This window comes from Clinocottus analis, unplaced genomic scaffold (genome assembly GCF_023055335.1).
Source record: "Clinocottus analis isolate CAN_PGR_092001 unplaced genomic scaffold, fCliAna1.0.p SCAF_10, whole genome shotgun sequence".
In the NCBI taxonomy this organism is placed as follows: Eukaryota; Metazoa; Chordata; class Actinopteri; order Perciformes; family Cottidae; genus Clinocottus; species Clinocottus analis.
In genome coordinates, this window is record NW_027175821.1 from 3,224,683 (window position 1) to 3,249,619 (window position 24,937).

A 24,937-nucleotide genomic window follows, 5' to 3' on the forward strand; every position below is an offset into this window, starting at 1 on the left:
TAGTCCACAGGGAGAGGAAGAGTTTGACTGTTTACTAAAGCTCACTTAATATACTTATGTACTGACATGAAGAGAGAGGACATCAGGAGAGAGGACACAAGGAAACGTGTTAAGCCTAGGAGACTAAGGATGCATCTCTGGAGACTTGGGATGCACCCTAGGAGACTTGAGATGCACACTAGGAGACTTGGGATGCACCCTAGGAGACTAAGGATGTACCTTAGGAGACTAAGGGTGCACCCTAGGAGACTTAGGATGCAGCCTAGGAGACTTAGGATGCACCCTTGGAGACTTGGGATGCATCCTAGGAGACTTGGGATGCATCCTAGGAGACTTAGGCTGCATTCTTGGCGACTTGGGATGCATCCTAGGAGACTTAGGATGCATCCTAGGATTGGGCTGATGATGATGATGATGATGAAGAAGAAACATCCTGTGTTCAGGTCCGCAGTGTTTGCTTTCCTTGTTCCTTGTGTGTCTCCTCGTTGGCTCAGACGACACAATGAGAGCTTCCTGTGCTTCCTGCAGCCTTTTCCTGTGTTGCTATGGTTACCATCATTTAGGACGCAGGAAACCAGTTTAGTGTCCTTTAGTGAACTGTGTTCACTTTGTTTATTTTATTCACTCGTTAACTGTTTACATTAATCCATTCTCATCTTTATGACTTTGTCTATTGATTATCTGTTAGTTATTTACCGATAATTGACCCCAATAGTTCATATAGATCATATGATCTATTATTTCATGTTACATTAATATTATTTATGTTAGTTATTTACCGATAATTGACCCCAATAGTTTATATAGATCATATGATCTATTATTTCATGTTACATTAATATTATTTATGTTAGCTATTTAATGATAATTGATCCCAATACTTCATATAGATCATAAGATCTATTATTTCAGGTAAAATTATGTTTTAAAGGAAGAAACACAACATCTTGATATCCTTTAATGTTCATGAGGATCAACAGTTTATTACTGTACACAAGCAGCTGTAAACACATGATTATGAAGAAGATAGAAGATATTGATCAGGAGATATTGATCCAGAGGTGTGTCTCATCCCTCATGTTTAGCATTAAGTGTGTCATCTGTATTTTATACTTTCATGTTTCAAGTGATTCTTGTTGCCTAACGCTCCGCATGCAGGATTCTCATCTTCTGCTTCTAGAAGAAGATAACTTGTTCTAAGAGGCTTTTATGCTGAAACTCTGAAACAGGAAGTACTTCCTGTTCACATCAAAGCTTCCCGTTTCTTTGACCAATGGTTTCTTCTCTTCTTCAACTGATACTCAGCGTTAAGTTCTCCATCTACTGAACTAAATAACATCTAATAACTCAGACAAGTAGAGTCCAGAAACTATAACACGCTGAACTATATAGCACCTCTAGATTTATTCACCACGCTTCGATGCAGACTTCACTTATTACCCTAACTTACTCTTTTCAGGGGGACAAACAGGAGGAGGAAGCCCTGCAAGCGCTGGATGGAGACAGCAAGATGCACCACCAGAAGAAGAAGTGGTAAGTGTTTTTCCTCAGAGACCAGAATGCACTGGGGTTCGTTATCTCCTCAGGGATGAAGTGTCCTTGCTGGAGTGAGGATGCTCACTCCTTCCTCTCCACGGTGAGCCGTTCCTCCCCTCGCTGTCGCGGCGTCATCCTGATGACCACCGAGCTGTCGGCGCTCTCCGACACGGCGTCGTCCTCGTCCTCCGCCGCCACCAGAGGGATCGGAGAGCGGCGGTGCATCGGAGAGGGAGGCGGGGCCGGAGAGACAGTGGGCGGAGCCTGGGAGGAAAGACAAAATGGAGGTCCCATGACAAGAGAGAAATCTGTCCTGCCTTACTTCCTTACTTCCTTTCTTTCTAGATGCTGATTGGTGCTTTTCATGATGCAGAACACACACAGAGGAGGAGAACAGAGTATGACCACTTTTCGACCTGGAACTCTAAAGGTTTGATTTGAGAGTGAACTTGAAAAGACGTCTAACTTCGGCGCTTCACTGTCCAGATGATGGAAAGACAATCAAGGACTCATTAGTTGGACGGACGGAGAGACGGCTGGTGGACAATTCTGTCCATTTCAAGATCAAACACAAACTTATTGTTTTGAGGCAGAAAAACATTGAAACGATTTTCATGTTTGTCTTTCTAGCAGCGTCTGTCCTGATCCAGGACAGAGTGTCTCACCTCTGTCCTGATCCAGGACAGAGTGTCTCACCTCTGTCCTGGTCCAGGACAGAGTGTCTCACCTCTGTCCTGGTCCAGGACAGAGTGTCTCACCTCTGTCCTGATCCAGGACAATGTGTCTCACCTCTGCTGTGGTCTCAGATGGTTGGTAGGTCTTCCTCAGTTTGGTGAAGGTTCCCTCTATTCCCTTCTGCTGGGACACCTTTAGGGCCGCCTTGAACATCTCAGGTGTGTCCGGTCTCGGTGGAATAACCTCAATGGCCCCTTTAGCTCCGGCCTTCTCGTCTGGCTTGGCATCCTTCGTCAACATCGTCCTGCACAAATACGGAGACACAATGAGGACGTGTGACTAGATACAGGGTGCTAGTCCTGACTCACGAACAGAAACCAGACCACAGAGGTCTCGTACAGCATGTCCATCCAGTCTGCTGCAGCACCGTGATCTGACCTGCAAGGGATCAGGCCCTGATCCGCCACCTGGGCCGTGCCCGTCCTCTACACCCCCAAGGAGGGCAGATTACAGAGCTGCTGCTAATCCTGTCCAGGACGGAGGGATCAGAAGACAGGAGAAAAAAGGAAGGAGACGACGGAAATGACCAGCATCTTGCATGTTAGCCTCTCCCATCATGATAGCTCCTCCAATCATTGTAGCCCCTCCCATCATGGTAGCTCCTCCCATCCTTGTAGCTCCTCCCATCATGGTAGCTCCTCCCATCATTGTAGCCCCTCCCGTGATTGTAGCTCCTCCCATCATGGAAGCTCCTCCCATCATGGTAGCCCCTCACATACATGACTTGTAGCGCTAAAGCTTAAGTAGTCGAGAAACCAGACGTTTTTATGCTGACTATGGTATTTATCTACTGAAGGGTCAGTCCCGAACCAGTCAGATCAGAACTGGACCATTTATCTACCAATGGGTTGGAACTCAACCAGTCAGACCAGAACCGGCACACAGTGACTCGTGAAAGGCGGTTCTTCATTCCGAAGCACAGGTGTCATAGACCTCAAAGCCTCAGGGCAGCCAATCAGATGACGTGTCGGGTCAAGACAGGAAGTAAATAACCGAGAGAAGCTTGGAAGTCTCCTCGTGATCTGCTGATGGTGTTGAGCTGAAGACTGAAATACATTTCAGCTCTGAGCCTTCTGTTTAATCTCTATGTGACTGAATGTAGGTCACCAGCTCAGAGTCTTGGTGGTCTGAAGGTCTTTCTGTTCATAAGAGATCTAAAGGTCTTTCTGTTCATTAGAGGTCTGAAGGTCTTTCGGTTCACTAGAGGTCTGAAGGTCTTTTGGTTCATTAGAGGTCTCAAGGTCTTTCGGTTCACTAGAGGTCTGAAGGTCTTTCGGTTCACTAGAGGTCTGAAGGTCTTTCGGTTCATTAGAGGTCTTAAGGTCTTTCGGTTCACTCGAGGTCTCTCTAAAAAGACACCGGTCAGCGGTCTGGACACGTGAGCGGTGTTTGCCGGACTGTGGCCCATGAGCCAGGCAGCAACTTGGGGAGGAGGACTCTTACTTAGCCTTCTTGCGGAGGAGTTTCTGGGACTCCGGGTAGTGCACCAAGATCTCCGCCAGGTCCTTCTTATCCAGGATGAAGAGGTTGGCAAAACCGTGGGCCTTTACGTTGGCAGTTCGTCGGTTCCCACCGCCTCCAGCCAGCAGACTGACCAATCCATGAAGAGAGAAAGAGCGGTCAGACTTGAAAGAAAACTCTGTCCAACTAAATAATATAAGTCTCTTTTTTCCTTTTAGCGGTCTTGCTTACATCGCTGACCTCTGAAGAGGTCTTGCCCTACATCACTGACCTCTAAAGAGGTCTTGCTTACATCACTGACCTCTAAAGAGGTCTTGCCCTACATCACTGACCTCTAAAGAGGTCTTGCTCTACATCACTGACCTCTAAAGAGGTCTTGCTCTACATCACTGACATCTAAAGAGGTCTTGCCCTACATCACTGACCTCTAAAGAGGTCTTTCCCTACATCACTGACCTCTAAAGAGGTCTTGCCCTACATCACTGACCTCAAAAGAGGTCTTGCTTACATCACTGACCTCTAAAGAGGTCTTGCCCTACATCACTGACCTCTAAAAAGGTCTTGCCCTACATCACTGACCTCTAAAGAGGTCTTGCTGTACATTGCGGTCCTGCGTACGTGTTCCAGATGCTTCAGTTCTGAAATGACAGGAAGCAGCTCTGACCTGATCTCTCCGAACACAGAGCCGGATCTGATGGTGACAAACACCGTCTGCAGGTCTGGACCACCAACCACCTGGACCTCCCCCTGTTTTATGATGTACATCTCCCTGCCAATCTCCCCCTGCAACACACACACACACACACACACACACAGACGCACACACACACACACACACACACACACACACACACACACACACACACACACACACACACAGAAGGACAACACATTTTAATAATTTATTATTGAAGAGAAGCACAATACAAGGACATGCCGTAGAATACATTCACCAAACCACACACACACACACACACACAGACACACACAGACACACACACACACACACACACCTTCTTGCAGACGAAGTCTCCGGGCAGGTAGACCACTGACTTGAGCCTGGTCAGCAGGTCGAACACCATCTGTCTGTCGCAGCCCTGAGACGTTCAGAGAGACGTGATACATTTCTGTTTCATATGCAGCTGTTTCTTTGATTTATTTTGCAGAAGTCAGACAATAAAATAAAAATCATAACGGAGATCCATAAATATCACAGTCCAGGAAGAGACAAAAGGCCAACTGGGCTTATTTTCCATGTTTCCACACCGCTGTGAAAGGATCACCTCACCTCATGTTCTCATCTCATCTTCTCACCTCAAGTTTGTATCTCATGTTATGTTCACACCTCATGTTCTCATCTCACCTCATGTTCTCATCTCATTTCCTCATCTCATGTTCTACCTGAAACAAGGCGACCTTGCTGACGATGGTGTAGTTGACGTCCACGGCCATGTCCAGCCTCATCTTAGCGGGAAGCTGCATGAGCAGCTCCTGTTCATCTGCAGAGAGAACACCACTCTGAGTGTACCTGAACTATACACGAGACATTCAGGGGAAAGGTTTACTATTGGAGATAAGACCATTAGCCAGATACATGGACTGCATCTTTCAGGCTCATAAGTAATGATATCTTTATTTGACAGCTGCAGTAAGTGGTTATTTGCAAAAAGCGATTTCACATCTTATATAATATGATTTACTAAGCTAAAGTCATTTAATTATGCCAAATCTCAACCAGCTTCAACATTAAAATATTGCTTACCTGTACACTAGTAATATTTGTACGTTTATGTCTGTACTTTTATTCATCTCACAACACTTTCTATGTGGTTTTATGTGAACATTTATATGTTTTCTTTATCTTTGTACTCAAGCTATCATCATGTTTTGTCCATTTATATTGGCTTTTATTGAATTTAAAACCTAATTATTTTCTATTTCTATTCTTGTCTTCTTAAAATGTTCTTCTCAGGTATTTACGAGTCTGACAATGAGGTTTAAACCTGATTGTTTGTCCCGTTTTTGTTTCGTGTTGTTACCAGAAAAAGACCTTCTACTGGGACACAAACAGGACACCGCTTACCCAACATGCCCTGGCTCTTCCAGGTATAGTCGTACCAGGTCTTGATGCGGTTCTGGACCTCTGCAGGGATGTGGTAGGAGTTCATGTACTTGACGGTGCTGTCCATGCTGGCTCGGTAGTAGTTCTCCCCGGCGGTCGCGGCTCCGACCACGTCCCTCATCTGAGAGCAACGGTCAGGTTTAGAAGACGTTCTCGTTGGACTCGTCACGTCGTCATGATCCATATTGTTACCAACTGACCTGACCGATCATGATGGAGAAGGCAAAGACGCCAACAAAGTAATTGATGAGCTGGAAGCAGATCTCAAAGACGGTGGTGGGGTCCGGGAGTCCTCCGATGGTGATCAACGTCTTCACGGCAAAATAGTAACAGCGAATATAACTGAAGGAGAAACACAGTGTGAGATCCACCAACAGTTTCAGTTTCAACAGATTCAGTTCTCAGCCCATAACCCTCCATGTGAAGAGAATCATCACCAAACTTCAGGCTCTTTTTCATGTCGATTGTGTCTTAACTCAATGCACAGTTTAACATTAAAGCTCCTGGTGGAGCTCCTTAATAAACAAGAAGACTTTTGTTAATTGTACATCCATGTCAAACATGTCTCTAAGACTTTGTCAGAACAATGTATCAGGTCATGACCCCTCAGACACCTCCAGGCTCGCTGTTTCCTGCCCTCCAGCGGTCTGACGTGCTGCTCTTTAAAACACCATCATGTTTAACAGGGTGGTGTGAAGCAGAAGCTTCAGGAGCTGCTCCACAAAGCGATCGGCGGTTCTTACGCGTTGCCTTTCCCGTTGTAGACCCACTTGGTGGATCCCAGTCCTTCATAGTCGGATCCCCAGTAGAAGAGACAAGCATTGATGTGCAGAGAGTACAGCAGGTAGGTGGAGGTCCGGATCACCCTGACACACACACACACGTTAAATTAATCAACACAAACATAATGCCCCAACATTAATAAATCAACAATGTGAGGTTCCTCAAGGATCAATGCTGGAGCCACTTGGATCTACTGGGTGAGCTTGAGGTCGCCCTCCATTCATTCTGCTTTGCCTCATGACTGACGATAATATGCAGACAATGCCAGTACATTGTAATAATGACCATCGACCCATTGTTATGAACTACTCTTTCATGATATCTACCCGTTTGGTTTGTTATTCATAACCAGACCCAACATACTGAAGGTTGTGATATCAAGCCTCGTGAATAAGAGGAACAGCCCCCCCTGGTGGCTCCTGGAGGTACACCTCTCCTCACCTGTAGATGTACGCCTTCTTCATCACAGCCTCCATTCTGTCGTTGAACTCAAAGAAAGCCATGTACTACCACAGAGGAGAGATGAGTCAGCAGAGTGTCTTCACTCAATGAACACCTGCATGAACACCTGCATAAACACCTGCATGAACACCTGCATGAACACCTGGATGAACACCTGCATGAACCCCTGGATGAACACCTGGATTAACACCTGCATGAACACCAGGACACCCGCCCATTTTGATCTCAAGTGGGCCGGACCAGTAAAATCACAGCATAATAATGCATAAATAACAACAATATTTCTCTATGTTTCAACAATAACGAGAAACATAAAGACCAAACAGTCCCTCACTTTGTGACGCGTTTGTGACGCCACTTTCATGACGTGATCCATTTTTAACGACATGCAACACAAAGCCTTGCAGTGAAAAATACAGTGAAATGTCCAAAAACGTTAATCAGTCGGCCTAGCTGACCAACATTTGTAGTAATATCAGTGCAGCCATCAATTCCGACTGCGGATAAGTGGTTAGCATGCCCGTCTTTCAATCAGAGGATTTATGAACCGAATTCCAGCACTGCAAGTTTTAATTTCTTTTTTTATTATTATTATTATTATTTTCTGTCATTTTAACAGTTATCCTGTGGGCTGACCCCCTGGCGACCAGACTGGACCCCCTGGCGACCAGACTGGACCCCCTGGCGACCAGACTGGACCCCCTGGCGGCCAGACTGGACCCCCTGGCGACCAGACTGGACCCCCTGGCGACCAGACTGGACCCCTGGCGGCCGGACTGGACCCCCTGGCGGCCAGACTGGACCCCCTGGCGACCAGACTGGACCCCTGGCGGCCGGACTGGACCCCCTGGCGGCCAGACTGGACCCCCTGGTGGCCGGACTGGACCCCGAGGTGGCCGGACTGGACCCCCTTGCGGGCCAGATTTGGCGGGCTGCCCTAACTGCTCCCGGCGCCTCACAGGGCAGCAAACTAAACCAAGGACGGGTCCAAGGCAGAGAAGAACCTCCAACAGGATAAAGGATCATTCCTTTCTTTCATAAAGCAGCCCACCTTCAGCAGACGAGGGAACCTCAGCAGCGAGTTGACGCCCGTGAAATAGTAGAAGATCTCCATGGGAAACAGACTGATGACGTCCATCTGCAGAGAGATGAAGGTCGTTCTCATGTTGGATAACAAGTCATCAACGTGGAACAGTTATGTTTAAATAATGTGTGTTATGTCTTTGTTGTGCGTCCTCACGTGACCTCTAAAGGGTCTCGAACCAACATGGACATATATGATGTGCATCTCACCTTGAATCTCTCAGTGGTCATGTAGTTTTCTCTCATGTCCTTTTTATCACACTGAAATAAAAAAGTGTCATGAGCCAGAAACTCGGACCAACAGAAACAGTTTATGTTGCTTGCACTGACCACGATGTCCCCCCCGCGGACAAACTGCAGTCGGGGCTGAAAGATGAGGATGTCTGCGATGTAGATGAGGTCGCAGCTGTAGTCCATCAGCAGCCACAGGTGGAGGTTTTCGGGGGTTTGGTAGGGGAACGCCCAGCGGACGGGGATCAACCACACGTTCCAGTTCCACGCTGCCACGACACAGAAGAGCCAGAGGACGTAGATGAGATCTGTAAGGCGGAGACAGGAAGCCCACATGGTATGTATCATATATGATACATACCGTCATATATCATACACACCATAATCATATAAATCATATTTATCCATCCGTTTGCTTCCTCTGATTCGGTCCGGGTCTCGTGGCAGCAGGTCCAGCAGGCTTCCCTCTCATCTCCTTAGTCTATCTCTAAAGCAGAGCCCTACAGAGGAACCTCATCTCCTTACTCTATCTCTAAGGCCGAGCCCTACACAGGAAGAAGAGACAGAAAGACATAGATAACAGAACAACAGCAGTAACCGTCGCTCACCGGTGAACGGGTCCATGCTGGAGGGGAAGCGGTACTCCATCAGCACTTTGAGCCAGGGCGGCATCGGGGGCAGTTTGGGAAGTTTGGGAAGTTTGGGAATTGCAACTGGATGTCCCAAAATTTCAAAGGGGAGCAAGAATGGCTTCTCTTCCTCTTCCTCTTCCTCTTCCGCTGCTGGAGGGACATCATCCTTCTTCTCTTCTGGGGGAGGAGGAGGGGGAGGAGGAGGAGGAGCTTTGCTCGGTGCTGCAGAAATAATGAATATGAGAATGTTTGAAGACACACAGACAAGAAGACAAAGACACAACGACATTGACACAACGACATGCAGACAAAGACACAATGACATGAAGACAAAGACACAAAACCTGGGACCCTTACAGGCTGAAGGACTTTCCTCCTCAGACTCGTCTGGGTCCACCAGCCGGTCTTTTTGCCGCTCTGTCCGGCCCTTGAAGAGCCGGACGAGCTGGCTCAGCCGGTCCTGGATGATCACGCTGCCGACGCTGGCGGCCGAGAGAGGACGCGCCCTGCGGGATGACAGCAGGACGGTCAGCACGAGGGACGGAGAGGACGCGGGTCGAGGACAAAGTACGTCTGTGTGGTTTCTCTCACTCATTGTCTGCGGTCAGCAGGTCTCCCTGACTGGACCAGGTCTTCAGATCAGCTGGGAACAGTTCATCGTCACCCTCATCAGCTAACAGATCACCTGCAGCACTGAGGGACACGGACACAACGTGGACAAAGTATGAAAAGAACAAGAGGTCTGAAAAGAGCTTTTAACTGAACGTGGAACAAGGAAAACAAGGAAACAAGTGAATTTTTCCGCCTTGCTGTTCTAAAAAGTAAACCTGTGTTCAAGCTTTGTTCTCTCTCCTGACCACCAGGGGGCGACTCCTCTGGTTGTATAGAAGTCTATATAAATGACTACTTCTCTCTTGATGTAATGCCTCAGTAAACATTGTAAACATGAGTTCATGGCCAGCGGGCCTCATCTCGGATCCATGTTTCTCTAACAGCAGTATCTCTAGCGCCCCATCAGGCGGATCAGCAGTGCTGCACATGAAGACTCGTGTGTTACCTGAGCTTTAACCGTGGGGCGCTCAGACTTCTGAACTCTGGGGTTGTGATAATTTGAGGGATGTTCAGGCCTTTTCCCTGCCCCACATCCTCATCCACATCCTCCACCCTCAGCTCCGGAGCTCCGCCCACAGCTCCAGCACAGCCCCCTGAGGGACGGATCAGAACACATGAATGACTGACATCGATATATAAATTTAGATATATTAAAAAAAAAATGTCTTAATGACTCATTGCCATTGGCATACTGGGAAATGATCAGTTACCCAATAATAAAAACAACATTTTAAAAGCGAGTTCTCCAGAGAGTATTTTTGTGTTAATGTCAGGTTTAAGCTCTCCAGTCATGTCAGTGAACAGCGAGAGAGCGAGCAGAGCACAAACATCCACTTCCTGTTAGGTCACCTGGTGCGAGGTCAGCTGTCGCCTCGCGCTGAAGCAGTGCAGCGCAGCAGTGCATGATGGGATAGGAGGACGTGGGATGGTTTGGTAAAGGTGGCTTAATTGGCACTTCAAAGGTCTGGATCTACAGGTGGCTAAAGGTTCTCTAGGGCTCTGCTGGAGGAGGGCGGGGCTACGGCTGCTGAGGATGCTGGGAGTCGGCGGTAAGGCGCGTGACGCGGCCGACGATGCTCGTGCAGCACCGCCGCAGCAGCTCCGGGGTCAGCAGGGCGAGCTCCAGTCCTGCAGGCAGCAGCTCCTGCAGCAGCGTCCTGCAGCTCTCCAGACACACAGCAGCACGCAGGCAGCGAAGCAGAAAGCTGCTTACGGAAGAACAAGCGTCGGGAACTGGAGAAACAGTCAAAGAGCAGAGCTGAGAGGAGGACACCGGGAGGACGGGCTCTCGTCTCAGATCCCTATTATAGCAACACATCACTTAAAGACATAGTCTAGCAGTTGACCTTTGACTTCTGTGAGGCTCACCTGCGGTGTTTATTATTTATGAAGCTGATTCATTAGTTGCTGTTCTGTTGTTTGATACCTTCAGCTCTATAGAATTGATTTAGTCTACATGTGAAATGAAGCTTCACTGCAACTCCCTTCATTATAAATACATACATGTATTTATAATGATTGTTTTATGATATAATTCTAATTGTAAATACATAAATGTATTCATAATGTTGTCGTGCTCTCACCTCCACATTCTCCCTCTGCTGCATTGGCCTGAGAGAAGAAGAGAAACACATGTTCAACATCTCTGCTTCAGTTTTAATGAATAAAACACAATTCACACTTTGTCTATGTTTATATTTGTTAACATTAAAAATCTGAAGAAACTGACGAAGCTGAAGCTGAGAATACAACACAGTCACCTGCTCTGTGGTTGTGGGTATTGCAGCTTGAGACTCTGGTTGTTGGGTGATGGTTTGGGAGTCCGGACTCTCCAGGTCTCTCTTCTCTGACGCTGGCTCCACTTGTGTTGACGAAAGAGCGGCATCAGTTGCACAAACGTCCATCAGGCTCCTGGAGGAGAAGGGCAAATGTCACGAGTAACCCCGAAGAGCAGAATAACTCTGAAACCGCTTGGTGTCAAAGGAAGTGAAACATGGGGAGCTGCTATGATGGCTTCACATACAGTAATGAGCAAAATGAAACTGTCTTCATGTATGTGTGTGATTTTCAGTGCTTTACTCCTGGGGTGAACCTGTTTTTCTTGATCTGGCCTCGTCAGTCTCTTCAGTCACTGTGAAGAGCTAAACAATGAAACATTCGAAGGGTCTGACGACAACGCTGAGCGGTAAAGACTTCACCAACATCGTACATCGTCTGGTAACCATGAATGAAACGTTTCATGTCTCTCCAGATAGAGGTCAGCACATGTCATCAGATGAGTGAGATCCTTATCCTGATTAGTCAAAACTATTTGACCTACAACTCTATTAGCTCTGGTAAGTATCCGTTACGCCCAGACCTCCAGGGTAGTTATGTGTTCTGTTTGTTTTGGTTGTCTGTCACTCATATTGCCTTTCGTTCCAGATTGCAAGCCCCGCCCTCATTGTTTACATCTGTGTCTCGTTCCCTTGTTTATTTAGTTTGAGTAAACTTTGGGTCAACCTTTTTTTTCCAGCCCAACTGCCTTGCCTTGTGTCTGTTCTTTGGTCCCAGTTCCCTGATGGCGTCAGGGTCCTCAGCTCAGCTTAGAGCATCGACTTGAGAACACGCCAATGTGTTTTAGTGTTTAAAAAACAACCAATGAAAGTCCTGCTCGTCATTTCTTGCCACTTACGGGCAACCGGCTAAACAAGGTAGCACAGGTGTCCACCGCTAACCCTAACCCCCATTACCTGTCTTAAGTCTGCCCTGACATGATCATGCATGGACCACCTCAAATATTTCTGTCCTTTCAATCCTTCATTTCTGTCCTCAATGGATCGTATAAGCACAGGTGGAGGTTGAGACATAGCTTGACTGAGAAAATCACAACGTCACCTTTAGGCATAACTCTGTTTCCACTCTGGAGGACGAGGCAGAGCTATACCACCTCACCCACCTCTGTGGCAGACGTCGCTGAAGTAGACAAGAAGTTCAGCAGTCGCAAGGTGCCAAAGAGGAGATGGGGTTTGACATGAAATACTGAAGGCCTTGGTGGACATCTTGTGGGCTGGTGCACCAATAGGAGGTAAGTACCCTTTTGAAGGGGACTGAAAGGTCTGCACTGCCATGTCAGGAAAGTCTATTCTACGAGTTAGAAAGGACCTTTTGGATTTTCATGGACAGATTCTACGTATGCAGCCAAGGAATGGAGTAAGTCCAGTTTTGACAGACACCCTACTCCATTAGATATTCGCCATAAAGCCATGAGAAGTAAAAAGCTTTAAAGGACACGCTCTAAGTGCAAGTTAATACACCAGAAGTTCTTACAGAATGCCACAAGAGGATCACATAATATGATTGTAATAAATACATGTCTTGGTGAAGGTCTACTGAACAATTAGATTCAAATCCTATAAAGTATTAGAGCATCTCTATATAAGTAACTAGAGGAGTTTCTATATACATGTATGGCTGAGCTTACGGAAGGGGCTTTTTCTCGCTCTCAACAGCAGTCTTGATTTTTTCTGCTGTTACTTTATTTTCCTCAGTGCTGTCTTCATCCTCCTCCTGCAGGTTCTGCAACCTGAACGGTGTGCAGTAAGGGACAAAGAACATGGAGAGCCCGCGTCAGACAGTAATGACACATCAGCGCATTGCGTCAGGAAGCAGTCGCTAAAGGGGGCAGTATCCAAGTCGGCGAGGAGCAGCAGAGCTTGAGCCGAGAGCTTTTGTAAAACAGAGCGCTTGGATGCGCGACTCTAACTTTGCAGCAGAGGAGGCTCAAAGCACAAGAAGTGCAGAAGGACGTCAAACACATCATGGAGAGTGTGAGTAAGCTGTTGCACCACAAGCATCACAATCGGCAAGTCATTTCCAGTCAACACCGACGCCGTAGCCGCGGTTGCGATGAGCATTGACAAAGCAGCAGTAAGTGCGGTAGCAGTAGGGGGCGCTGTACTCCATGAAGAGAGACTCACTCTGGATCGTCCTCGTTTTCCTCCTCAAGGATGTTGGGCAGTCTGTTGAGAACAAACAGAAAGATTGTGCTTGTCTCTGTGTGTACTAATACACATAAAACACATACGATATCTAGTGTTCTAACTTCTTTCAGCCTCAGACTAAATCCAGATTATTACTCAACCACAAGGGCTGTTTGAATAATATACAGAAAACACTTGAGAGATTAGTTAAGATGTATATATAGCATGATATGTGTTTCTGGTTTATTGGTTGCTGATAGAACACAGAAAAAATGAAGAAAAAGAAAAATGAAAAAAAAAACCTCTTCCAGGATGAATATCCTCTTTAAAATGACTCATACCATAGCTTCTTTTCTACAATAGCATAGCACAACATGTTAACAATGAGCCACGTACCACATTGTGTGATCCCATAGTATTAGTAGTGTGGCTAATACTTTGCTGATGCTTGATCTGAAAATAAATTTAACTGTGTAGGTCGTAGGCTTTACAGAAAGGTGCAGCACCAAGCCAGCGCAATGGAAATGCCTACTTTCCATAACTTGGGGCCTTGAGTCTCGAGTGATTTTTTTGGTTTACATGCTCTTGTAAACTAAGGCTGTGCTGTTTAATTTGCTACGTGACATCAATATGTCCGTTATTGACATATGAACACATGAATGTGAGCACATTGTAAAAAAAGGCATTGTTTCTGGTAGTAATTATATATATTTCTTTTATTTCAGACTCGATAGTCCCTATAACAACAAACAGAACAACAACACTATATAAAATGCAATACACTACAATACAAGGACACAGGTATAATCGTTCGTTAAAAAAAGTCACTCGTGGTTAAAACATACTTGTTCCAATGCTTCCAGAGACAAGAAAAATACCTTGTATTACTCTGTGTTGGCTTGGTCAAGGCTTTTATGATTACATTTTCAGATTCATCCAGTCGACATTTAAATTTGTACATGAAATTCCTCAAAACAGCATGAAAATTGGGAACATTATCAGTCACAAACATGTGACTTGCACTTGCCCATCTGGGAAGGTTTAGCAAGATTCAAAAAGCATCATTAAATGCCACCTGAATCTTTTTAATTTTTTCTCTACTATAACTGCACCACAGGTGTGCTGTATAGAGGGGAGTACAGTAGGCTCTAAAGAGAGCAGTTTTAACATCTTCTGTGCACATAAAAAATGTACATGCCAGCATATTGGCTTGTGCATAAAGTTTACAACACTGCCGCTGCACATCGTCATCATCATTGAAGTCATCCTTGATAATGTGACCCAAATATGTGACTTTGTGCAGCACATTTAGCTGCTAATCTCCCATAAAAAATGAGGGAAACCGTAGCTTCTGATCTTCTTTTGTTTTAGCAATCATGACAACACTCTTTTTAGAGTGCTGTCATGATTGCTAAAGTCTCAAAATCAGGGTCTGTCTTATAAGTTCCTGAAGAGCCGACGTAGACGCAGGGTTTTGACCGGAAAGGATATGTACGTGTTTGTGTGTCCTGCTGTGACTTACTGCTCGTTGGACTCTGGCAGCGTTTCGATGACAATCTTAGCTGAATGCTCCACCTCCAGCTGTCGGACCGCCTCCTCCGCTGCCTTCCGGGCCATCTCCTCTGCGACGCGGGCCGCCTCCAGGTGGTCCTGCTGCAGTCTGCACACCAGGGAGGAGCTCAGATACCCATCAACATTCAAGGAAATTACACTTAAATGTGGTGTCTGAACCAAAGAAAGACAAAGCCCTTGCTAGTGTCCCATCCCACAGTAACAAGGAGGTCAGTAACCTGTCCCCCAGGTGAGCCAGAACCTCCTCTCCAGCCTCCTTCCTGATGCTGTCCATCACTAGGCTGCATTGATCCCCTCTGGTCAGCTGTGCATCACCTGTCTGCAACCAATCGCAAAGAAATAGCGTGTTCTCTTCACATGGAAACATCTGTCATACTACCCACAAGGTACCATAGTACCAACCCTGTACCCTCTAAAGTACGCTCTAAAGTACCATGGTACTACCCTGTATCCTCTAAGGTACCATAGTACTAACCCTGTACCCTCTAAAGTACGCTCTAAAGTACCATAGTACCACCCTGTATCTTCTAAGGTACCATAGTACTAACCCTATACCCCCTAAAGTACTGTGCTACTACCCTGTACCCTCTAAAGTACATGGTACCAACACTGTACCCTCTAAAGTACCATAGTACTACCCTGTACCCTCTAAAGTACATGGTACCAACACTGTACCCTCTAAAGTACCATAGTACTACCCTGTACCCTCTAAAGTACCATGGTATCAACCCTGCACCCTCTAAAGTACCATAGTACTAACCCTGTACCCTCTAAAGTACCATGGTACTACCCTGTACCCTCTAAAGTACCATAGTATCAACCCTGTACCCTCTAAAGTACCATAAACCACTGTGGGAGGATACATTGACTTTAAAAATTACTATTTCGACCTCGACAACAGAGTCCAGTCGTGCAGTCGCTAGCCTCTTTCATCAGCTTGCTGCAGCCACCCTGAAAGACCAATGGAGCAGCTGAAGTACCACAGTAGCCTTCAAAGTATGGCCCATCCTGCGACTACAAGTGGTACTATTTGTAGTTCCATGCTCTTGACCTGGTGCTGTCTTGGTACTGTTTATACCCGTTATGCTCAGAGAAGAACGTCACAATGGTCCGGGTCTCACCAGATCCTCTTTCTTCTGTGACTCATCACCGAGCTCCCTCTGCTCGGCCTCGTTGTCCTCGTCCTGTCCGATGTCCTCCAGCACCAGGTCCGTCTTCTTCTGTACGATGTTTACTGAATGCCACATGGCAGAAGAGCAGGGCTGAGCATTGTCTATGTATGTATATACACACACAGACACACACACACACACGTGTGTGTGTGTCTGTGTGTCTGTGTCTGTGTGTGTCTTGTATACATCACCATCACTGAAAATGATAGTCATGTCACAAATAGAAGAAAACATGATTCAGGTTATCTATTGTTTTTTATTTGCTGGGGTATATGAGAATCTGATTTGATCTTTTGATCAAAAAATTCATGATTTGATCTTTTGAATCTTAAGAGAATTAATAAAAAAAAACAACGAAACAAACACAAATGACAATCTGATGCAATCTGCAAAGCAAACGCTGGAAGTTTACATTATACTTTTACATTTGTTTGATAGATTCATGAGTTGCTTCATGGATGGATGGATTGATTCATTGATAAATTGATGGGTTGATTTCAGGTTTCAGGTTTTCAGGTTTACAAACAAAAACATTCATAAATGCACCAATGTTCCCCCCAATTTCTTTATTTTTATGAACATACAGCAATATGCTTTTGTGATGTCCATAAAGAATCAGCTGCCAATATACGATCAGCAAAAGCATTTTAAACAGCAACTATTGTCAGTCTGAGTCCAGATCTCTTCCTAACAGCTGAAGAGAGTATGAAGAAGCACAAGCGGGAGAAGGATCACCGCTTCAAAGCAGTCTGTCCTGTAGCTGCGGCTTCATCAGCCATTCTGTGAGATACAGACATTTAGATTGGTGTATCTGGATGTTCATCTTGAGCAACACCACAGAGGATACTGGAGAAAACCAATGTCAGTATCTCGTACAATCATCTTCCACAAATAATGTAGATGTCACCCCTCTGTCCTCAGTAATGTTTGGTTAAACAGACTGAATGTTCCCGTGTACAGTCCTTCAGTCAGTGTTAGTGTCAGTGTGAAGCGCTCTGCTCTTCCTTTTCCTCTTATCCTAAGCCCCCTGAAACAGAAGGAGAAGAGCAGCGCGGTTAGAGTCCGCCTCATCACTGACACCAGCCAATACCCTGCTAGAAAACCAATCAATCTACCAATCAATCACTCCATCATGTGTTTCTGCACCTGCAGTTAGAGAGGCATGAACACCTCGGCCACAGCCACCAGAGATGTCAGTCGAGTCAAGCTGAGGAACGTTTCATTCTAAATGTGCTCAAAATAAGATTCAACACTCGAAAAACATGTGCCTGTCCAAACTGGTAAAGCTGCGTTTGCAGCATCGGTTCATTACCTGCATATTGTAGTTGTATTCTAACAAACGCCAGCTGCTTTAAACTCTGTGTATCAGTCTGTCTAACAGGAATCAGAGCTGCTGGTTGTGGTTCCTGTGTTAGTGAAGTGACAACAGGAGGTACTCACTGCTCTGCACCTCCTCACTGCCTCCGTCCTGCAGGAGGAGAACACATCGTTAGGATTAGGAACTGGGATTCATACCTACAAGATGAATCTGACTGCAGCTACTCACCCGCTTCTGCACCGGCTGAGGCAACATGCTGATGATCCATCCCATCATACTGCCAACACAACAGAGCACATCAGAGTCCACACACATGAACCCACACTGACATCACCTCACACTTTCACAGCGTTACATCACGTTCACAGCTGCCATTATGTTTGTAGCTGAGGGTTACATACAGACAGTCTGATAAGCGCTTTGTTACATGTTCATCTTTTCTTCTTCTGTTTTCCAGTAGAAGAACCTGTAATGTTGTCCTGAGCAACGTGGTGGAGGTCAGCCTGGGGGCTGTGTGGTCGAGGGCTATGGCTCCTGGTAGCATCTCCCGAAGCAAAGGGCTCTCCAGGAAAGAGTGAAGAGCCACCCACTGACCCCATATGAATCCACCAGAAAAGACTTGTTGCACCTCGCACACGTTAAGGGAAACCCAGGAGCCGGACCTGGAGGCTGCAGGACAGTCCTGGTACCAATAGGCCAGCAGGACAGTCCTGGTACCGGTGGGCCAGTAGAGAGTCATGGTGCCAGTGGGCCTGTAGGATAGCCCTGGTACCAGTGGGCCAGCAGAGAGTCCTGGTACTGGTGGGGCAGAAGGACAGTCCTGGTGCCGGTGGGCCAGCAGAGAGTCCTGGTACCGGTGGGGCAGAAGGACAGTCCTGGTACCGGTGGGCCAGCAGGACAGTCCTGGTGCCGGTGGGCCTGTAGGACAGTCCTGGTAGCGATGGGCCAACAGAGAGTCCCGGTACCGGTGGGCCAACAGAGAGTCTTAGTACCGGTGGGCCTGTAGGACTGCAGCTGGTTGCCAAAGCGTACGGTCTGGGAGGAGTTCAGAGAGACGATGAAGCCACCAAGAGCTTCAGACAAACCGTTAGACGACTCAGAGGGAAAGAGGCTACGCTCAGCGGTGCTGTGTTGAGCAGAGGAGGAGAGATTGTGTGTGTTAGAAAAAGCATCTTCACTTTGCTCGGCCACCTGGGGAACTTTATTCCAGCCCCATGAAAGAGAGTTGAGTATCTGTGGGTCTTGTTCACCGATGAGGGTGAAACAGAGCGCAAGATGGACGACGTTGTACCGGACCGCCGTGGGAGCTCAGACGGAAGGCCGAGGTCTAGACTCACTCGTCCATCTCGGTTCAGACCCTCATCTACGGTCATGAGTGGTATGATGAGGATACAAGCAGGCCTCACACAGCGTCTGGGTTCAGGGAGAGGAGCTCAGAGTACAGACACGGATCCTCCAGGTAAAGGGGTTGAACTCAGATGAACTGGAGAGAGGAACGTCTGGAATATAATCTGACCCATAAAGTAAGAAGAGGATAATGGATGATGGATGGATGAATCATTGGAAGGACGATGGATATTTTGAAGGTGATAAAACGCTGTATTGGTGATGTTGGTCTTGTGATTATCAAAAGTGAGTCGAGTATCCACATTATGAGGCTTCTGACTTTTAAACATAAAAGTCCTGTTTCTGTCTTCTGGGAAGACGAGTACCTCTGTCTTCAAGAAACGACACCAAGACGAAACAAAGGTCAACGAAGCGCAAGAAAGTTCTACGATCAAATTCATATTTGGCATTTTTAACACATTCACTTGGTTTAATTTAATAGATAAACGTTGCCACGGCATCATCATCATTATTATTAATATTAGATCTGTCCACACCGACCTAGTTTTTGTAAACTCATGGTTATCACAATGGTCATCAATCCACTGACACACATGTACTAACTTTGCAGTGTCAGGAGCAGGTTCCGGTGCCGGAGCAGGTTCTGGTGCTGGAGCAGGTCCTGGTGCTGTAACAGGTTCTGGTACTGGAGCAGGTTCTGGTGCCGGAGCAGGTTCTGGTGCTGTAACAGGTCCTGGTGACAGAAACAGTGTCAGGTGGCAGCATGGCTCTCTGAGAGGGAAACACATCTGCTGATGATCTGAAGATGACCTTTGGTTGAAGCTTCAGGCTTCTGGTCTTCTGTCTTTGAGCGGACATGAAGCTCCGGCTGAGGAAGCACCTTCTCTAACCCGTGTTTAAACCAGTCCATCATCCTGTCACATGGTCACAGATCACACATTACAACCACAACAACCATGTGACAGAGTTCAGAAAGCTTCTCAAAGCAGTTCTCCTGTCTGCAGCTTTTTTTACTTGAGTAATAAACACACTACGCCTCTAATGTCAGTGCAGTATATTCAAGCAATAACATGTGAGAGGCAGTACTGTATCGTTCAATAATGTACTGTTTAAGGGTGTTGTTAGGCCCAACGCGCTTATACTTATATAAAAGTAATGGGCGCAAGAAAAACCCCCGCTACACATGTTCGGCAAATGTCAAGCTGGAAATGCCTACTAACTAACTAACTAACTACCTAACGGTCGCATAATTTAAATCTAACTGTTATTTGGAGTGCGCAGTGATGTGGAACGCTGGTTAATGTAAACAGGCTGCACAGTACTCTATTGGCTGAATAAACTACCCCCTGTGTCTCACTCTCAACCAATCACAATGCTTGATTTGATCTACCCGTATTATAAAGTTGATTAAAACATAATGTTAATAATGAATAACTGCCGTTCCACTTTGACTGCGTGAAACACACACACACACACACACACACACACACACACACACCTGGGGGGCAGTGGCTTGACCTCGTCGTCCTCGGGGCTCTGGAGCTCTGCAGCTGAAACAAACAGTGAGTCATGTTTTATGATGAAACATCTCAGCTGGAAGACTGTGATCTGCTCACCTGCTGGAGCTGCTGTCTGCACCTGAACACACACACACACACACACACACACACACACACACACACACACACACACACACACACACACACAAGGTAAGTACACTTCATATTGCACTCATCACAGACAAAGGTCACATGACCAGCGATGCAGTTTGCTGGACTCTGATATTAAAGTATATTCACATCTCTTCATGTACCTCAGGGGGCTGGAGTGGAGTCTCCTTCTTGTTCATATCTGGCTGAGGGACCACCTTCTCCAGACCCTCAGAGATCCAGGACATCATCCCTTTCCTGTGGAGCGAGACCACAGAAAGCAGCGTTGATGTCTGCAGCGCCAGAGGATGAGAGCATCCAAAGGATGAGAGGATGAGAGCATCCAGAGGTTGAGAGGATGAGAGCATCCAGAGGATGAGAGGATGAGAGCATCCAGAGGATGAGAGGATTCATGAGCAGCTCACTATGTGGTAGTCTGTTTACTGATGGGTTCATAAGCAGCTCACTATGTGGCAGTCTGTTTACTGATGGGTTCATAAGCAGCTCACTATGTGGCCGTCTGTTTACTGATGGGTTCATAAGCAGCTCACTATGTGGCAGTCTGTTTACTGATGGGTTCATAAGCAGCTCACTATGTGGCCGTCTGTTTACTGATGGGTTCATAAGCAGCTCACTATGTGGCAGTCTGTTTACTGATGGGTTCATAAGCAGCTCACTATGTGGCAGTCCATCTACTGATGGGTTTATAAGCAGTTAACTATGTGGCAGTCCGTCTACTGACAGGTTCATGAGCAGCTCACTATGTGGCAGCCTGTCTACTGATAGGTTCATGAGCAGCTCACTATGTGGCAGCCTGTCTACTGATGGGTTTATAAGCAGCTCACTATGTGGCAGTCCGTCTACTGATGGGTTCATAAGCAGCTCACTATGTGGCAGTCTGTCTACTGATAGGCTCATGAGCAGCTCACTATGTGGCAGCCTGTCTACTGATGGGTTCATAAGCAGCTCACTATGTTGCCATGACTACTCACTCTTCCTCAGGTTTACTGTTGTCATGGAGAAGAGAAACAATGAGGGAACATCCCATAACTCAAGCTGACGATCATCACAACCCTGACACCCAATGGGTTCCAACACCAAGAACACACACACACACACACACACACACACACACACACACACACACACACACACACACACACACACACACACACAGTATTTACCTGGGGGTTGTGTTTTCCTCCTTTGGACAAAAGTCATGAGGGAAGAAGAAAAAAGATCATTCAGGTCAGAACGAGCTGTAACCCCTGATCCCAGGTCAGTGTGTGTTGATGTAACCCCTGATCAGTGTGTGATGCTCACCGTGGTGTTAGCTGGACTCAGCCTTGGGGGGGCCAGGAGCGGCAGGGCCCCGCTGATCCACGTCAGCACCCCTGGAGAACCCGGTACACCTGGAGAACACGGTCCACCTGAAGAACCCAATGGCGGACTGAGGAAGGAAGAGTTTGAACCTTTCAACTCAGTGTCTGAACTAGTCTGAACTGAATATATATATATATATATATATATATATATATATATATATATATATATATATATATATATATATATATATATATACTTTGTTATTAGCGTTGTTAGTGTGAGTCTCAGTAACTCACCTGCTGTCCTGAGCATGCAGACTGCTTCTGTCTTTGGGAGCTGTGAATAAAACATGGATGTTTTTGTTTCTAGAGAACAAAACAACATCATCCTCACTGTGTTCATGTCTTACCTTCATGTTTGCACTCATCTTGAAATTTTACTTTCTTTTCCTGTGGGAAACATAAAATCATGTAATCTTACGCAGATACAAATACAATAAGACTTCATTCACTATTTATTTGTTTAAAATCCATCACGCCTCTCTCCCCCTTGGGGGGTAGAACTGTACTTCAAGAGGTCTAGTTCATGTGTTCATGTGTTAATATGTTCCATGAATCAATAATAGACCAATAATATACCTCTAGAGCACACAGGCTGGGCTTACTAACCCTAACCATAGAACTCAATTGTACATGTTTAAAACACAATGCAATCATAAATATTAACAAAAAACATTACTATGACTTGAAACCCCAAGTGATTGCAAGTTATGGAAAATGTAATTTTTTATGGTGCTAGCTTGATGCTAAACATGATTAGCGCACCTTTCTGGAAAGCTTACGACCTACAGAATCCGTCAAAACCAAACCAAATATCTTGTGGTTGACAGCATCCGGATGCTTTGCCTAACATTGCGTCTCGCAACACATTTGATATGTAGCTTGTATATTTTTAAATTATATTTCTGATTTTGCACAATTTGAACATATAAAATCAAGAAATATGAAAATATCTATGACTTAATTAAATATAATATTTTTTTGACATTGGCGTCTCCCTGAAGGATCAAAGAAGAGGCCATAGTCAACGCTTGTGTTCATAAACTTAAACGTTTTTACAACAGTAATAACTTCATTAACTTACAGCGACAGGCGGCGTGCTAGTGGAAATGGGCGGGGCTGCAGCAGGGGGCGGACCTGTGGATGGTTTCAGCTCTTTCTGCTCTTCAGGTGTTGAAGGGGGCTGAGGAACCACCTTGACCACCCAGCTCAACATCCTGGGTCACTGCTGGGAATCAAGTTCAACTGTCAGTGTGGCCGCTGGAATCTGGAGTCACTGGATTCACTCGAGTCACTCGGGTCACTAAAGTCACGAGTCACTGGAGTCACTAGAGTCACTGGAGTCACTAGAGTCGCTGGAGTCACTAGAGTCACTAGAGTCACGAAAGTCACGAGTCGCTGGAGTCACTGGAGCCACGAAAGTCACTAGAGTCACTAGAGTCGCTGGAGTCACTAGAGTCACTAGAGTCACTGGAGCCACGAAAGTCACTAGAGTCACTAGAGTCACTAGAGTCGCTGGAGTCACTAGAGTCACTAGAGTCACGAAAGTCACGAGTCGCTGGAGTCACTGGAGCCACGAAAGTCACTAGAGTCACTCGAGTCACTAGAGTCGCTGGAGTCACTAGAGTCACTAGAGTCACGAAAGTCACGAGTCGCTGGAGTCACTGGAGCCACGAAAGTCACTAGAGTCACTAGAGTCGCTGGAGTCACTAGAGTCACTAGAGTCACTGGAGCCACGAAAGTCACTAGAGTCACTAGAGTCGCTGGAGTCACTAGAGTCACTAGAGTCACTGGAGCCACGAAAGTCACTAGAGTCACTAGAGTCGCTGGAGTCACTAGAGTCACTAGAGTCACTGGAGCCACGAAAGTCACTAGAGTCACTAGAGTCGCTGGAGTCACTAGAGTCACTAGAGTCACTAGAGTCACGAAAGTCAAGAAAGTCACTAGAGTCACTCGAGTCACTAAAGTCACTTGAGTCACTAGAGTCGCTGGAGTCACTAGAGTCACTAGAGTCACGAAAGTCACGAAAGTCACGAAAGTCACTAGAGTCGCTGGATTCAATAGAGTCACGAGAGTCTATTGTGTCTATTGCTTCTGTCATGGAAAGAAGCAATAGATGTGATGTGACCAGAATGAGCAACGTAACAGAGTTACAGCACATTACATGAACATGACAGAAACTATTCATATAATGAGTAGTATACACATGGACCACCATCCAGACAACCACCCTCCATGAAGCAGAAGGAGGTAGAGAGGAGGCGCATCAGCAGGGCCATGGCAGGACCTGCTCCAGACAGCCACGATCCATGGCAGGGTCGTTAGAGTCAATAGGCATTAGTCATTGGAGTCATTAGTCATTAGAGTCATTAGTCATTAGAGTCATTCGTCATTGGAGTCACTAGTCATGAGATCAGTGGCGGGTCGTGTGTTTCAGACCAAGGCCTTCAGTGCCTTATAGTCCACATCACGGCCGGACTGGAGGAAAAAAGTGTCCCAGGAGTTGCTGTCAGACCGACACACTCAATCCACGGTTCATACAGATCTTCACGTGTGGACAGCTGACACTCACTATACGGACATTTTTTTAACTTTATAATTTAAAATGAAACCCTGTGCGGCTCAATAATGAAAGATACATCATAAGTAACCGTCTTTCTCTCGATGATGTTGACATTCAAGCCACTTGAGTCTACGAGGCGGTTAGCTCATGTCTGGCTGAGTGTCAGCCTCAATGACCGTAATCCCCCTCAGGCTGCTGCTGCTGTGTCACGGTGCTATCAACACCAATGAGTGAACCAGTCCCTGGAGAGAAGACTTCCAGTACACCCACAGATTCATCTCAGTTTGGTCTGGCTCCGACCCACATGTTCCA

The 24,937-nt window shown here is 46.3% G+C and overlaps 1 protein-coding gene across 1 annotated transcript; it reads right to left on the reverse strand.

Annotated features, from left to right (window-relative positions):
- Nucleotides 1-1,617: 1,617 nt before the first annotated feature.
- On the reverse strand, nt 1,618-23,278 carry cngb1a (cyclic nucleotide gated channel subunit beta 1a). The gene is made up of 32 exons (XM_068590784.1): nt 23,200-23,278; nt 22,001-22,089; nt 20,828-20,970; nt 20,645-20,673; nt 20,527-20,578; nt 19,839-19,942; nt 19,632-19,695; nt 17,910-17,958; nt 17,804-17,831; nt 16,313-16,425; nt 15,410-15,510; nt 15,142-15,279; nt 13,617-13,658; nt 11,418-11,568; nt 11,241-11,268; nt 10,103-10,250; nt 9,637-9,738; nt 9,397-9,551; nt 9,022-9,267; nt 8,513-8,721; nt 8,393-8,443; nt 8,151-8,237; nt 7,079-7,143; nt 6,598-6,720; nt 6,055-6,196; nt 5,816-5,975; nt 5,134-5,231; nt 4,746-4,829; nt 4,397-4,515; nt 3,715-3,861; nt 2,314-2,515; nt 1,618-1,800 (listed from the first exon to the last, which is right to left on the reverse strand). Exons 1-32 carry the CDS (start codon nt 23,276-23,278, stop codon nt 1,618-1,620), a joined length of 3,531 nt encoding a protein of 1,176 aa, XP_068446885.1.
- Nucleotides 23,279-24,937: the final 1,659 nt, after the last annotated feature.

Excerpts from the sequence above, each read along its gene's own strand:
- cngb1a (XM_068590784.1), bottom strand. The coding sequence starts at position 23,278 with ATGTTGAGCTGGGTGGTCAAGGTGGTTCCTCAGCCCCCTTCAACACCT. Across the intron at positions 11,269-11,417 it reads TACCCACAACCACAGAGCAG|GCCAATGCAGCAGAGGGAGA; the intron begins GTGACTGTGTTG and ends TTCTTCTCTCAG. Across the intron at positions 5,232-5,815 it reads GAAGAGCCAGGGCATGTTGG|ATGAACAGGAGCTGCTCATG; the intron begins GTAAGCGGTGTC and ends TTCTCTCTGCAG.